This window comes from Toxorhynchites rutilus, chromosome 3 (genome assembly GCF_029784135.1).
Source record: "Toxorhynchites rutilus septentrionalis strain SRP chromosome 3, ASM2978413v1, whole genome shotgun sequence".
In the NCBI taxonomy this organism is placed as follows: Eukaryota; Metazoa; Arthropoda; class Insecta; order Diptera; family Culicidae; genus Toxorhynchites; species Toxorhynchites rutilus.
The window spans coordinates 62,128,086-62,144,522 of record NC_073746.1 but is presented as its reverse complement, the minus strand read 5'-3'; the positions used below and the strand labels follow the sequence as shown (position 1 = coordinate 62,144,522).

The window sequence follows — 16,437 nt, the reverse complement described above, 5'->3', positions numbered from 1 at the left end:
TTCTCAATTTCATTATTGCTGTACGTGCCTGGCATAGATCATCGTAATTGTACAAAGATAACAATAAATCGGGCTTGAGAGTAGTAATCCGATCTCATTGTAAAGACATCCTAGTTTTCAGATATTCGATATTTCAGTAGTTATTAACAATACGAACAACGATTTCAGTTGGTATGATTGTACTCTAAATCATTGCACGGTTTCCTCTTTGTAAATTTTGAATTTACATCAGGACATAGGGATTCACTGCGTTAATCACAGGTAAATTTTGCCATAATGGGCGAATTCGATTTTTCTTCAGAAATCTCAAAAATCAGCTTTAATATGCCGGGAGAAAACGTCTGGGTAATGTAATCTTCATACGGAACCTTTGATAAGGAAGGAAGGTTCTTGAGAAATCTTCAAATTGTTTTGATTACATTCGCAAATTACCGAGACGTTTTCTCCCGGCATATTAAAGCTGATTTTTGAGATTTCTGAAGAAATATCGAATTCAGCCATTATGGCAAAATTTACCTGTTATTAACGCAGTGAAGGAACCCCCTTCATACTCAAGAACCATCTATATATATATATATATATATATATATATATATATATATATATATATATATATATATATATATATATATATATATATATATATATATATATATATATATATATATATATATATATATATATATATATATATATATATATATATATATATATATATATATATATATAATTTACATATATATATATATATATATATATATATATATATATATATATATATATATATATATATATATATATTTATATATATATATTTTTTTTTTTTCTAATGCAATCCGAGTGCAATATGAAAAAATTGAGATAATAACCGTTCTTTGACTTCGAATTCGAAATACAAAACTGGAACCATTTTACAGTATCCGGAATTCAAATTGGAATATGAATTTGGAATCGGAATTTTGACGTGACTTTTTTTATCAGATACTGAATTAAAACCTGGATTTTGGAGTCTTCATTTTGTTCATGCGGAATTTTTTATATGCAGGTAGTGACTTCGGAAGAACTTTCGACAAGTTCATAGAATTGCGAACAAACAGAGACGGAATATTAATGCTTACATCTGTTGAGATTAGTGCTTTCAAACCATCAGGTGTTTAGCTCAGAGGAACATGGGATGGTATAAATTAATGTGAATTTACACAGAAGTAACTACTCCTTGGCTCAATGCAGCAGTTCTTGTCGATACATTTTACTTCTTGCAAAAGGTACTGGAATGGCTTCATCAATTTGGGAGTTTACGGACTCAATATATTGACATTAAGGGTGCCAAATCAGAAAACAGGTCACGTTTTTATGAAATAAAGTTAATGTTAATAACTATTTTTACTGCGAACGGATTTTATCAATTTGCATACCAATTGCATACGGAAATTCTCTATGATTTGTTTGATATGCTATATATTACAATCCCATAGTATGTATATGGTTTAAATTGATGAAAATTTGAAGCTTTCCCATTTTCCCATACATTTGTTCTGTCCATTTTTGTGCTTTCCCGAACAGAGCTGTCAATAATGAGCAACTTATGCGTCAACTAGAATTGACGAATTTACGTTGGATTTACAACCAGATGGCGCAGCGAGTAAAATGAGGATGTTTTGTTTTTTTGGTATTGAATTCGTTCAAATTTTCTAGAAAAATCAGAATTTATCTTCAAATTTCCCGGTTTCATGTATTCTTTCCTCGCTGAAAAGGTTAGAAAATTATCATTTTACAATGTGCTATGTATATTACGAGGAATGGCTTTTTATAAGTATTGTAACTTTAATTTTTTTCAACTAAGTAAACGATGAATAGGGTGTTTTGTGCTAAAAATACTGCAAATCCTTCTCGTATCGGCCCCTACATAATCAATGATATCAGCCAATTTGATATGATATCGATTTCATCGCAATTATCCATAGTATCAATAACCGGTATACATTATCAGACTTAAAATTTTCGAAAATTATCTATGACTTTGGTCAAATCGCGTGTTGAAACCATCGTAAATATACAAAACTCCAACATTCTTACCATATACTGACGACATTCAATGGCTGAAATGAATCTAAATTGAAATAAAATAAATAATCACCACCGAATCTTGCTTTTCAGTGCTTAAAATAAACATACACCCTCACTTTTGTGGTTCTGAGTTCTAATGTAGATGTCGCATGAGCTGATTCAGCTTTGCGTAAATTCGTCTATAGAAACAGTCGGAGACGAATGATTCGTTGGATTTAAAGTCTCCGTAGACAATGGAAAGGAAGAAGAATAATAATAGAAACAACGAAGGGGAATTGCGGAAAGAGAATATTTGCGAAGTAAACCCCAACCTTGCATAGTAAGTGAGCTGTCGCTAGCGTATAAGTATTGCATCTCCTCTGAGTAAAATTCTCAGAATCTATCTGTGCCCGAAACAACAAAGGACGTTTTTTCTGCTGGTTTTGTGTTTTATGTTTCCCTTGAGCTGTGAACGCTAGCGAATATTCACTTGAAGTTCATCGCTGCTACTGTGTGCATCTGTTAGACGCGTGTTTGATGCTTGTTGTATGGCGATGCACGGAAGATGCCACTCGTTAAATACTCAGAGCAATGCGTGCATTGATATAAAGAAACAAATTGCGACATATGATCAATTAGTGTATTGTTCTCGCAAATCTTGAGCTTGAGCTTGGGTAGACTGTACAATTCGTAGTTGCTCTCCGTGATTGACCTGAACCAACCAAATTGCACGAAAAACATACAGAATGACGCTTGGGACTAGCAAATCATTCTGGTTGTGCAATTTTCGGCGATTCGAGCTTTAAATAACGACGCCGGCCACGTCCTTACAGTCACCAGGGGAAGGGAAGGAATGTTAGTATGATATTCACCGCCCGAAGGCCAGAAGGGTCGCGTCTATAGCGTGGTTCCCTAGCGAATATCATGGGAGGGATAGTTGTTAGTAGGGATAGGTATGAATCAGGATTCACTGAGGTAAGTGATGTGATTAAAGGGTGTGTCACATCAAATTGCGTCACGGAAAAAAACGCTGTAGAAATTTAATTTTTAGGAATTATATCTTCAGCTTTCGCTTATAATCAGATAAGTGTGTATAGATCACGTTGGCAATGCTTCACTGTCAATTTTTCGTAAATTTGGAAAAATGTCGTCGAACGAAAAAGAGCGTCGTGAATTAATCCTGTGCACTCATTTCGAGAATCCGGAGTTGTCACATCGGGACATCGGTAAGAAGCTGGGAATCGTCCAATCCACGGTCAGCAGAGTACTAAAACGATACTTCGAGAACCTAACCATCGACCGGAAGGTGAAGAATGACAAAAATGGAAGCTCCGTCAGCGAAAAAGATCACAAGCGCGTAGTTAAGCAGTTTAGACGTGATCCGAGAAGTTCGGTCCGGGATGTCGCCAATAAGCTGAATTTGTCAAGTTCATTCGTCCAGCGGACCAAGCAGCGGGAGGGCCTGCGTACATACAAGGTTCAGAAGGCTCCTAACCGCGACGAAAGGCAAAACATGGTGGGGAAGACGCGAGCCCGGAAGCTGTACACCGAAATGCTGACGAAGCCGCATTGCCTGGTAATGGACGACGAAACCTACGTCAAAGCGGACTTTCGTCAGCTGCCGGGCCTGTTGTTCTTCTCCGCAGAGGACAAATTCAGCGTTCCGGAGGAGATTCGCAAGCAGAAACTATCCAAGTTTGCCAAAAAGTACATGGTGTGGTAAGCGATATGCTCTTGCGGAAAGCGGAGCGCCCCCTTCGTGATGACCGGCACGGTAAACGGGCAGGTTTACCTTAAGGAGTGCCTACAGAAGCGCTTACTACCACTATTGAAGCAGCACGAGGGCCCGACCATCTTCTGGCCGGATCTCGCTTCGTGCCACTATTCAAAGGACGTGTTGGAGTGGTACGAAGCCAACGGGGTCACCTTCGTGCCAAAGGAAATGATCCCGCCCAACGCGCCGGAGGTTCGCCCAATAGAGAAATATTGGGCGATTATGAAGCAGGCCCTCCGGAAGAACCCAAAAGTTGTCAAATCGGAGGCGGACTTCAAGAGAAAATGGATTTCTGTTCAAAAAAACTACAACCTGACGTTGTACAGAACCTTATGGACGGAGTAAAGAGGAAGGTGCGAGCATACGGGCTTGGGCTCGAAGTATGAATAAAAAGAAAATGCCAAAAGTTGTTTAATAGTTTTTATTTTACTGTCTAAAATTTTCAAAAGGATCGATCTACTGGGCGAATTTCTACAGCGTTTTTTCCGTGATGCAATTTGATGTGACACACCCTTTATGTAAACGGCACCATCGACCATTCGGAGAAACAAAATTCTGAACCCCTATATGTATAACATGCGACAAATATTATGTTGGTATCCTCTAATCTGGCAATCAATGACGGCCACTTTTATGCACAGAACCAACGATCATCCACCACAAACCGTAAAAACAAGACGAGCGTGAAAGCAAACGTCTATCGCGAACCTATGCACACTTCTCTCTCTCCATTAGTGTAATGTTCTCGCAAAGGCAAGAAAGAATCGTTGCTTCTCGAAATGATTCTACAAAACCACGCAAGCCACTAAACTAGAGATGGGTGAGCGCTCACAAGCCGCTCATTCGAGCCGGTTCATCAGACAAAGCTTACGATCCACGGTTATTTAAAAATGAGCCGCGGCTCTCAAATGAACGGTTCTTAAATGAACCACGTTTCAAAAAGACCCACGGTTCTATTATGAGCCGTGGCTCTTTTTTGAACCGCGGTTCATTCAAGAGCCGTTCATTTGAGAGCCACGGGTAAAAAAAATTATAGTAGGTTGTGTCCAAGATACGACCGCATTGTTCACGTAGAACTACGCTGTTATATTATATAAGTCGCTTATTTATACCTTCGAATATTATTCTATAATGCGGTGAAATTTTAGGAACAACTGCTTAGTAGAATAATCTCTGAAATGGTTTTTTCATTGTAGAATCAGTTGACGATAGTTGATTGATGATTCATTCTTGCTCTCGCAAAACAATACACTAGCTGATCGTATGTCGCAATTTATTTCATGTCAATGCATTGAAAATTTACCTCGAACGCTATTCCGGTGGCCTTTTTTGCAATTGACATAGACTCGGCTTCAGTCGATTGTATACATGTTACACCAGCACCATTATTCCACATCTCATAACTACATCAATATATCTTTGGCACCGAATGGAAACAACAACAATGACAATACTTGCAAGTATCAAATATCATGCTACATGTTATTTAGTATTGCCTCAAAGCAATCGCACCTCTAGGCATCGTTCGTACAACGTTAACCAAGCGCCAAACAAGCGTTCGCCATAGCATGCATACAGAACCATACATTGGTGGCTTGAAGATACAAGGAATACAAATACTTCTCATCATTTTGCGCTATTCTCAAAATAAACGCTTTTGTTAATATTACTGGCCTCAAAAAAAGTTGCATTATTTTCTCATGCTCGAGAGAAGCGCAGCTGTCACCCTTAGTGGAGGAATTTTTGCTACTGGTGAGCGAAACCTAATCACATACAAAACTCCAGAACGACATTTACTTTCTTGGTGACTAAACAAGCAAAATAAACTCTTTTTGTTAATATCAACAACCTCGAAAACAGTAGCAATGCTTCATCATGATCAATATTAGCGCAAATACAATCCTAGTTGAAGGCAGTTTTGCGACTGGCACTGGAGGCTTTAAACTTTGTAGTTCATCGCCTCTATAAGTTTGCCTCAGCGAGATCCACTGTTTATACTCAAGGCAAATATTCCCCTTCATTCTTCTACTTTTCCTTTGTTCACGGCGACTTCAAATCCTACGATTTCCCCTTCGTTGGTTGTGATGTAATGTAAATGGGATTAGTTGCTCGTTATTGACAGCTCTGTTCGGTAAAGCACACAAATGGACAGAACAAATGTATGAAAAAAAGGAAACGCCTAAAGTTTTCATGAATTTTACAAACCAGGAGATTCTAATGTATAGCATATTAAACAAATCTTAGGGAATTTCCGATTTCCGATGTAAATCGCTAAAATCCGTTCGCGGCAAAAATAGTTATTAACGTTAACTTTATTTCATAAAAACGTGACCTGTTTTCTGATTTGGCACCCTTAATGAAAGACGTAGTTCTACGTCAAAAACAAATTTCGGGCGGGACGAAGTTTGCCAGGTCAGCTAGTTTGCTAAATAAATGCGATGATTTTCCGCTGCGCCTCAGATTACATTCCGCAAATTCGGCAGCATATAAAACATAAGCAAGATACGGTTCAAGGATAGTTCGATGAATGGAAAAACACTCACTAAAATCTCTTTTTCTTATCGCTTTATTGTTGCTGAGTAAAACATTTTCTGATATCTTTGTTCGTAGCTCTTCAAAAACTTAAGTTTATTTCGAATATCTTATTCTCTCCATCAAAGCTCGACAGGATCCTCTCACTATGAGCTGCCTTTGATCCAAAGCTAAACATGTTACGATAACTTATGTAAACACTATTTAATCATAAAATGATATGGCAACGAAAGTGATTCTTTATTAGTGTTTTTAGATTTCAATGTTTACGATACTCGATGTGGGATATGGTTCTATCACATAACAATTCGGTTTCTATTTGCTTATTCCCTACACAACTTCCGTTGCTAGAATAGCCACGTTTCCAACATTTATTGTATTTTTGTCTTCATTTCACTGAGCAACAAAAGTAAAACACACACACCTCACAGATATTCGTTGTGACCTCGCCTTAGCAGGGTGAAGAATTGACCCGAATCGAACCGGTTGTAAGATGGTGGCGGACAGGACACTCCACGCGCGATGCGTTCCCCCATTTTAAACGGCACCATATTTACGTATCAACATCGCCCACACCTCCGGATAGCGGGTCTGCAGGAAGTTGGTCAGCTTCTGGGCGTTCTGGGCCTGCTGGGGCGAACAGTTGCGACAGTTCCGTTGTATCACTTCGGGAAGGGCAGCTGTGGAGACGAAAAGGGGTAGAAAAAGAAAGCAAAATTGAAACAAATTGCTGGGATGCTGTGTCTGTTGGATTGTCAAGTGGGATTTTGCTATCGTATGTTTCTACGCGAAGCAGTCGCGTTTCTATGGTCGGGCCTCGAGGGAGAACGTATGGAATCGCAGAGGACATTCGCTTTCCGGTTGTAGGATACGGAAAGGAATGCAGCGAATTGCGAACAATAAAGCTTAATTGTACCCTGCGGGATTCATCTCTCGGGAGATAGCGTTCCTCTAGTTTCTTGTTGTGATTTCTGAAATGTAGAGCAATGGGGATGCAACAGAATTTAGGATGGGATTTGAAGAACTTTAGAATTCATTGATGCGATATATAGGGGAAAGGGGGGCAGATTCGGACAACGCTTGTAAAAATTAAGTGGTACAATTTTCAACCAAATTAAAAATATAAGTAAGTTAACAGCCCTTCCACCAGCAGCTGTCATATGGGTTGACATCTCCTGATCGTTTATTACTTACGAAAACAACACAGTGCCCTTTTTCATACACGTTTCGAAACTTTTGAGCTTGAAGGTGTAAGTATTTTCCTAATTCCTTTGTGAACGATTTAGAAATTTAAGTACACCACCTCAGTTAGTAACTAATATGAAATGAAAAAAACGTGCATACAACGGGGAAATAAAGGTCTATTTATTACATAAAATTATGATTTGTCTTCGGATGGTGGTGGGGCACATTCGGACATCGTTTACGGGGCACATTTGGACACTGTTTAATACCTCATACAATTTGTGTCTACTTACAAACATCAATTTCGTCTGATGACCTAATGATGGTTCGAAACTACAAAAAGAAAACCGCTAAAACCAGCATCAAAGAAGATGAGATGGAAAGAGCTATCGAACTAGCTTCGAATAGAACGTTTTCATGATTCTAGCTCACAGGTGGTCCAACTGGGTCCATTGTCTTTGCTAATTTCCCAACTAACGGTTGCATAATGGGAAAACTGCTTCTCAATGTTCTGGAGCATTTGAAAAAGGTAGGTAGCAAAAAGCAACATAATCGAATCAATTTCAAAAAATCAAAAAGTCATTGCGGTTTGGCAACAATTAAATATTGCCGAGAAAATTGCACAATTCATGTATCTTTTCCACCTTCTGTCACAAATCGCTTACAACCGCTTGATGTCTCAGTTATGGGCCCTTTCAAGCAAAAGCTCTCAGTTTCTCAGAACGATTGGCTACTCAACCATCCTGGAAAAACTATTTCTATACACGACCTTTCAGGTATAGTTGTATCGGCTTATAATGCTTCTTTCAATCCAAGTAATATCCCAGCTGGATTCAAAATGACAGGTTGCTATCCATTCTCAAGAAAGGTTTTTTCGGACAAGGATTTTGAATGCTCAAATAATTTCACCTACTGGAGCGGAGGTAGCAACTGACTCATCGAGTAATACAACAATGCTGCAAAAGATTGCGTCTACAGTAGGGGAAAAGGGGGGAATTTGGACCACCTAAGCAAATCGCCTAATATTTCCAAACCAATACGGTCTAAATAAAAAATGTCACATTGTATACTAAGCTACACTTGTTTTCTCTCAATCAATAATGTTTAATTATTATATCAAGCTTTAAACTACCAAATATATCATTAAATTAAAAGAGATGATTTTTGGACATTAAAATTTGATGCGGGGTGATTTGGACCATCTGTGGGGTGATTTGGTCCAGTGTGTGTTTCATCGAATAAAACATACTTATGTTTATGTAAAGTATTTTGGAATAATGTTACAATCAGTAACAATGTTCTGGGATCGATACCAGGTGTCTTGGCCATATTCCAGACCAGAAAAATTGGATTGAGACCATCGCGAATTCTGCATGGACTTTTTTCACTGTTGTTCGAGCATTCTCAAACACTTTCGATGCTTGGTCAAAGAAAATCCGTTCTTGATGGCCTGCGTTGCTCTTTCAAGCTCCTTCTTCTTCCAACGTTGTCTGCCCATCCTCTTTTTGTAATTCAGCGGCATCTGGAATCAATTAGACCAAAGAAAAACCTCAAATCTGTAGGACCAATTCACCCCACAAAAACGTGTCCATGTCACCCCACACAACATGCAAAAATTAAAATGCAATTCATTTAATTTATTGTTATCAAACGTACAGTTTAGCTGCATCAAATTGTTCCTCTTCTGTAGGCGAACAGAACTTTACTGCACAATACACGAAAAGTTTGTTTAATCAGCGGGAAAAACCTTAAAACCACGATCGGAAAATTCACATTTTTTGACAATCAAAGTGTTTGCTGTGTTCATGCTACCATTTCCTTTCACCTGTCGAAAGGTGAAAGAACATGATATTATAAAAAATCCAATTTGAGTCGTACTTTTTGAGATAATGGGGTGGTCCAAATCACCCCATATGTCCAACTCACCCCGTGTTACCTTACGTCTTTGCGTCTAGATTTTACTTTGGCTACAATCACGAATTATTACTGACTCTCATAGCAAGCAGTTTCCTTTCAGTCGAATACTGATAAACAGAAAAATGCAGAATATGCTGGAAATAAGAGGAAACAGAAGTTGTTGCTGATAAACATAATTTTTTCATTTTTTTTTCGTTGTCCGAAAGTGCCCCACACATTGGGCACATTCGGACAAGGGGTTGAGTAGCGTACTGGAGTGGACGTGTGTTTTTGCGCTCCGTGCTTTGACCTTCATGTGCTTCCGATTCCTGCCGTTTGAAAGTATCATGACCAGCGAAACTGATGAACATTGTTCTAGTGGAATGAAAACCAGTAAAATTCGATTGAATTCCATGTTTTATAGTGAAATTAAAATAAAAATTGACTCAACAGATCGAGAGAAGCCATTTTTTCGGCTCGTATTTGTTTGTTTGTTAGAATTTTCTCTAACGCTGTGCTTCTAATTGTCGGCACTCTCACAATGTGCTCTTGTTCGCCAGTTTTCGCGCTCTCAGTTGCGTGTTGTGTTTTTATCGTCGCGTAATCGGGTTCGCGAAGACTGTTTATAAATACAGGTCGGACTCGATTATCCGGAGTATTGATTTTTTTTCACTTCGGATAATCGAGTCAAAAATTTTTTTTTCTTTATTTGTTTTTTTTTGCATGTATTTTTCGGTTTTTGAAAATAAAAGAGGAATTTGATTTTTGATTCACCCCTTCAAGTCAGAAAACACCTTTCTCACATGAAAAAAAAAAATTATACATATTCTCTCAGGAGGTGATAGATGATCATATTTGACGAAAAAAATCCTCCTACGCATATATTCGAATTTCAACAATGACAGAGTTACAGAACTTTTTTTTTGTCTCGTACTCTATTGCTTCAAACTGGCTCTACATTAAAAAGTACGCAATGGAAGACGATTCTGATGCTTTTATTTGAAAGATGAGAAAAATTTAGTACGGGATATAGTAGTGGAACAACTAAAGTAGTGAATTTTAACAACATTTTGGAAGTGAAACACTTAAAAGTTAATAATTTTTAATGTGTTATTATTAATTTTATCCTAAAAATTTATATTGAACTAGATTGTTTCTATTAATTGAAATGAAGTTCTTTAACCGCTCCACAATTTGTTCTTTGACGCTCAACTTCTATCTCTCTTAATTTAGCTGCAATATCGATATAAACAATTCCTGGTTAAAATTCAAGCAAAATCTTCAACGATCACGATTTTTACCCCACTGTACATGTAATAGCCAATTGAACTTCACCTTAACGTTGAAAGGTTACATTTCTTCATGAAATAAGCCATATTTGAAATATAAAAAAAAATATGTTTTTCCAAACTGAATATAATCGAGTCCAAAATTGTATATAATCGAATAACATATAATCGAGTCCGACCTGTATTCTATTAGTCAAATCATTTCATTTGATACCAATATTAAGGGGATTGCAAAAAATACATAGTCGACTATTTTGTGGTGGTGACCTTTTCGAATTTATGTTGTTCATAGTGCAGTGTATTCTCCAAATCAAGCGGTTTTTTTGCGGCAGCCAAATTGAATTTTTCAAGATCATGGAATACGCAGTTTTATAATGACAGTAGAATTAAATGTATGTTCCAAATTTCAGATCAATCATTCAACAGGAACGGAGTCAATTTTCTAATAATGTGGGACAACCCTACAAATATTCAAACATACATAGAAACAGGTCAAGCTGAATGAAACTATTCAAAAAGTAATTAGTAATTTGAAGACTGCGGCCATCTTGAAATTGGGTTTTTCATTATCTGCTATGTTCTACTAGTCGAGAACTTTCTTTTGATACATTTTTGGGCACTTTTCATAAATAACTGTGCAAGTATTTCCATTTGATACCCATATTGATGGGGTTCTGAGAAAATATGTAATCCGCCATGTTGTAGTGGACGCCATCTTAGATTTACATTTTTCATGAATAACTGTATTCTACTAGTCAAGCCCTTTCATTTGATACCCATATTGATGGGGTTGTGAAAAAATTATATATGGCGCCATTTTGTGGTGGTGGCCATTTTGGATTTGAATTTTTCATAAACAACTGTATTCAATCCCTTTCATTTGATACCCATATTGACGGGGTTGTGAAAAAAATATATATGGCGCCATTTTGTGGTGGTGGCCATTTTGGATTTGAATTTTTCATAAACAACTGAATTCAATCCCTTTCATTTGATACCCATATTGACGGGGTTGTGAAAAAAATATACATGGTGCCATCTTTCGGTGGCGCCCATTTTGGATTTGCATTTTTCATAAATAACTGTGTTCTACTAGTCAAGCCCTTTCATTTGATATCCATATTGATGGGGTTCTGAGAAAATATGAAATCCGCCATTTTGTAGTGGCCGCCATCTTGGATTTAAATTTTTCATAAATAACTGTGTTCTACTAGTCAAGCCCTTTCATTTGATACCCATATTGTGTTCAGTGTGCATTTTTCATGAATAACTGTGTTCTACTAGTCAAGCCCTTTCGTTTGATACCCATATTGATGGGGTTCTGAGAAAATATGTAATCCGCGGATATGTGTGTATATAGCATGTTTCTGAGCGAGTGGTGGATTGATTCGGAGAGTGAGATTCACTTATAGGCTGGTGGCTTTCCTTTCTCTCTTAACCTATTATCCTCTCTAGCGAATGCGTCTCTAATGTTCGGTTTCACTGTTGATAGGTGTAAGTTGTTTCGTTTGTATTGCAGTACAGCACAGTAATCGTTCACTAACTGGGTGTTCTTCAACTGGGCTGGTCTCAGATTGGGTGCGCAGTTTCTGCAATGTAAGCTGCCATGTGAACGCCACTGACTCCGAACTCCAGGATGTGAGGCACATTATGGAGTTGCCAGAATTCACTTTATGTTGCGTATCTAAAGCAGTTTGTGTAGATTGTGATTAGCTTGTATTGTAGCCAAAAAATTATTATTGTCTGCATACAGAATGACTTGTAAAATGGAGAAGGATTTGGTCACTTAACCCTACTGTTCGCAAATGTTTGTATATGTGTTTGTATGTATTTGTATTTATTTTTTTTTCAAGTTTCAGCTGTACTATAAACTTCGTTGTTTTTTTTTTAAATTCTGGATTTCAAGTGGTCGCAGAATTATAACTTCGAATGTCTTTCCTCATCGATTCTATGTTGAGCCTTTTTTTCAAAGGGTCGATGAACTCGGATTTTAAAATCAGATTCAGTGTTCACACACACACACTCTCTTGTTCTGTGATGGTGGATGTGACTGTGTGCGAGAGTGTGGTCTTACGAGACGTGTAGGGTCGTGGGATTGCAGCTGCATAGAATGATATTGGTGTGGATGCATTGCTTTCCCTGGCTTTGTTCGGACTCGCTGCTTCGAGCGGGCAGAGTGGTTTTTTTTTTCGTCAGTTGTGCAGTCAAATTTTTGTGTGAGATCGGATCCACTGTCAATGTACGCTTAAGCCTTAAGATAGCTGAGGTAGGGAGATGGGCTATTTTGTTCGCTTGGTGTGGCCGATTTCGGGTGGCGCGAGGGGACACTGACAGCTGCACCGGTGCAATTCTGTGTAGCTGTTTACTTCTCGCGATTGCATACGATTCGGATGGCACCATTTTCGCACAGAGGTTCATCAAATCTAACCACAATATGGAACTAGTATGAACATAGTAGCTTTAGTGTGTTAATTTATATTTTAATGGAGGGCTATTGTTGTTAGATGAGTTCTAGCGGTTACCTTCTAAGGTTTCCCCACAGTTAAAACATCGCGGTTGCAATTGGACTTCGATTACAAATATGTGCGAGAAATTGAAAATATAATTAATGTTTTTTTCCCCTGTTGGGTGTGAACCACTGCGTCCATTATTTTGAACTATTGTGGTATACCCCTTTTTTTTATACTACACTTCAAGCTTATCTACTACTTATTGATGAAGGAGTAGACTGAAAGCTATAGCGAGATAGGTGCCAATCAGGAATGATCTGTTTGATAAAATTTATAATCCTGATCGGCGACGCAGACCAGATTTCCTTGGGCTCCAGAATAGCTTTATCAAGGTGTTGAAGTCTGCGTCTAGTTAGAGCTCCGCAGTTACAGAGCAAATGTTCCGAGGTTTCGCTTTCGGCATTACAAAAGCGACAAATATCATCTTGTGCTAAACCAATGTTCTTAAGATGGTATTTACTCGGACAGTGTTCTGTTACAAGACCAGTGAGTGTGCTGAAGTCTTTCTTATTAAGGCTCAACAACTGAGTAATTTTAATACTCGGCGTATTAAATTTTTTCGCCTGTTTAAGTTTTGCAGCCATCCAATTGGCTGTCACTTCCCGGTCTTCCCATTTTTTCAACTCCCTTTTCAACACACAGTCGGAGAGTCCACAGAATGGTTCTGGACCAGTGAATGGTGAGTTTGAGCCGTTCCTGGCTAGTTCATCTGCTCGCTCGTTGCCCTCTATACCGCAATTAATGTTACAAGTTTCCCTTCTCAGGATACCTAAAGATCTCTGAAGCGTGTTGAGATATGAGATTTTCAAAATTTAGTTGTGTTGAATGGTCGATAGATCGCGATAGATCGATAGACAATTATCCCTCCCATGATAAACGCTAGGGAACCACGCTATAGAGGCGACCCTTCTGGCCTTCGGGCGGCGAATATCATACTAACATTTCTTCCCTTCCCCTGGTGACTGTAAGAACGTGGCCGGCGTCGTTATTAACCATTTGAAGCTCGAATCACCGAAAATTGCTTTGCTAGTCCCAAGCGTCATTCTGTGTGTTCTTTGTGCAATTTGGTTGGTTCAGGTCAATCACAGAGAGCAACTACAAATTGTACAGTCTACCAAAACTCAAGCTCACACATTGGGCACATTCTGACAAAAAGGTAATTTTCAAAAATTTGAACAAACCATTCATAATCGCATCAACGTACATCTTTAACACGTTCATATGATACATTAATGTCCAAATGACAACCAGGGTTAATTCAGGATTTTTTTTAAGTTTACCAAAAATATTAAAAATCAAGGGAAAAAAATTGTCCGAATATGCCCCCCTCTCCCCTACATCGTGATTTTAGTTGACGTTCAGACCGTACAGACGTTATTGATGCTTTAACACAAAATAGTATCAGAGCTTGGAAAGTTTTCTTTATTATAACTATGAGACTACCCAAGGAGATGGGCCCATTCATGCTGTTGCACTGAAGCATCTCGAATTTTTCATCAAACACATAATTGCCGACATACGCTCGAACACAAAACAAGCTGTTGTCGAGCCATTTTGCACTCTCCCATGTGCTTCGAGGGCAGAAGAACATGACTCTGTGTAGGACACCAACGTGTGCCGACAGATGTTGCCATTGTTACCGTTGTCAACTTCTCTGGTTTGGTGCTTTCAACATGGGGATTTTTGGATGAACATGTACATATACCTTCACGCCTGCATTCTGTTTTACAAACAACAACATACACCGACCATAGAAAGTATCACCCGTATCATCAGGATTAACACCAGGAGAAAGCACATTCGCAAGCATTCCATATCGCATAATTTCCTCCCCCCAGAACTGTGAAAGGGTTACCCATGCTTGCTCCTAGTTGTGCATCTCTTATCAGTGTGATCTTTTGTTATGAGACGTCCAATCAACATGGCTATTAATACACGATTTGTGGCTGCCCAAGTGGACAGATATGTATCTCTGCAAGTGATGTTCGTAACTATGAATTATACCACACAATGCGTATGGCTCAAGTGTTCATCACGAAGATTGCATAACACACTGCAGTGCCAATCAACCAGTCAGTACCAGTATTCCTCTGACTGAAAGGGGACATATTACCACTGCATTCGACGCGAGAAAGATTTATTTGATTTCGCAGCGAATGGCAAATCGGGCGCGAAATTGTTCTCATATCCAAATGCTCAGTTTCAATCGTGTCGGTATTTTTGGCGCGCCATGGTGAAACATGTGCAGCAATCTCTTGCTGTAAAATTGAATTATTGGCATAATTTTGCATTCGAGGTGAGTTCCACGTGTTCAACACGTAAACACGTGTTTTAAAGATCTCAAGATTGTAGTTTCGGATACAGACTTTATTATAATGATTCTCTCTCGCCCTTGTTTTCTGTTGAACAAGGGGAATACACGCCACCCGAAAAATATCCTCATAAAGGCACTCCCGTTACCAAACTTTTAAACAAAAAACAGGATGTGGCAAAACTTCCGATCTCATCGCGAGGCCAAAATTGTTTAGAAGTTTGCGTACCAAAAAGCAACATTCTTGTGAGTATCAAGTTCATCGTGAGTTCAGAACCGTGATGCGGCAGCGGTCTCTCCCGGGTCACTCGGCACTCGTGATGTGGGGTGGTAATGTTTTTTCGCTGTCTCTCTTTTGCCTCCCCGTAGTTTGAGAGGAAAAAAGACGGGTGGGTAATGTCGGGGACATAACCGGAGTGACGTAGGACTATACAAAGGGGACAGCTTTTGTTAAATATATATTTTAAATATACTGTTTTATTTTCTTCTCCTACGTGAATACCTACCTATCTACCTGAAAAATGGATTAGTTTACTGTTTACTCTTTATGAATATGTTGATGGTTTTGAAAAGAACCTTTGGTGTTGTGTTTTTGTTATCACTCGATATTCCCATCTTGTTCGGTTAAACCTTCCTGTTTAGCTATTGCGTTTGCCACTCGCCACAGCTTTCACAGTTGGAAAATTTCTTCCCATCCAGCTTGGGACATGTTGTTCAGTAAATTACATTTAATGCAACGTGCCGGAGAAACACTTTGCCACTCACTGAAACTAATTGTTGCCTTGAAGCTGCTCTGTTCTTGATGCGGGTTTTCTGATTGTCGTGAGCAGCTTTGCAAGCCAACTCGAGCACTCCGACGGCCGAAACTCTATAATCGCTGTTAGGTATACTGGT

General features: G+C 38.6%; 1 protein-coding gene across 1 annotated transcript in view; it reads right to left on the bottom strand.

Annotated features, from left to right (window-relative positions):
• Positions 1-6,375: 6,375 nt before the first annotated feature.
• LOC129779119 (putative odorant-binding protein A10) overlaps positions 6,376-16,437 on the bottom strand; it is a 71,870-nt gene continuing 61,808 nt past the window's right edge. The window contains exon 2 of the mRNA XM_055786391.1: positions 6,376-7,032. Coding sequence (XP_055642366.1) covers positions 6,890-7,032 — 143 coding nt within the window. The 3' untranslated portion in view covers positions 6,376-6,889. The remainder of the gene's footprint in view (positions 7,033-16,437) is intronic.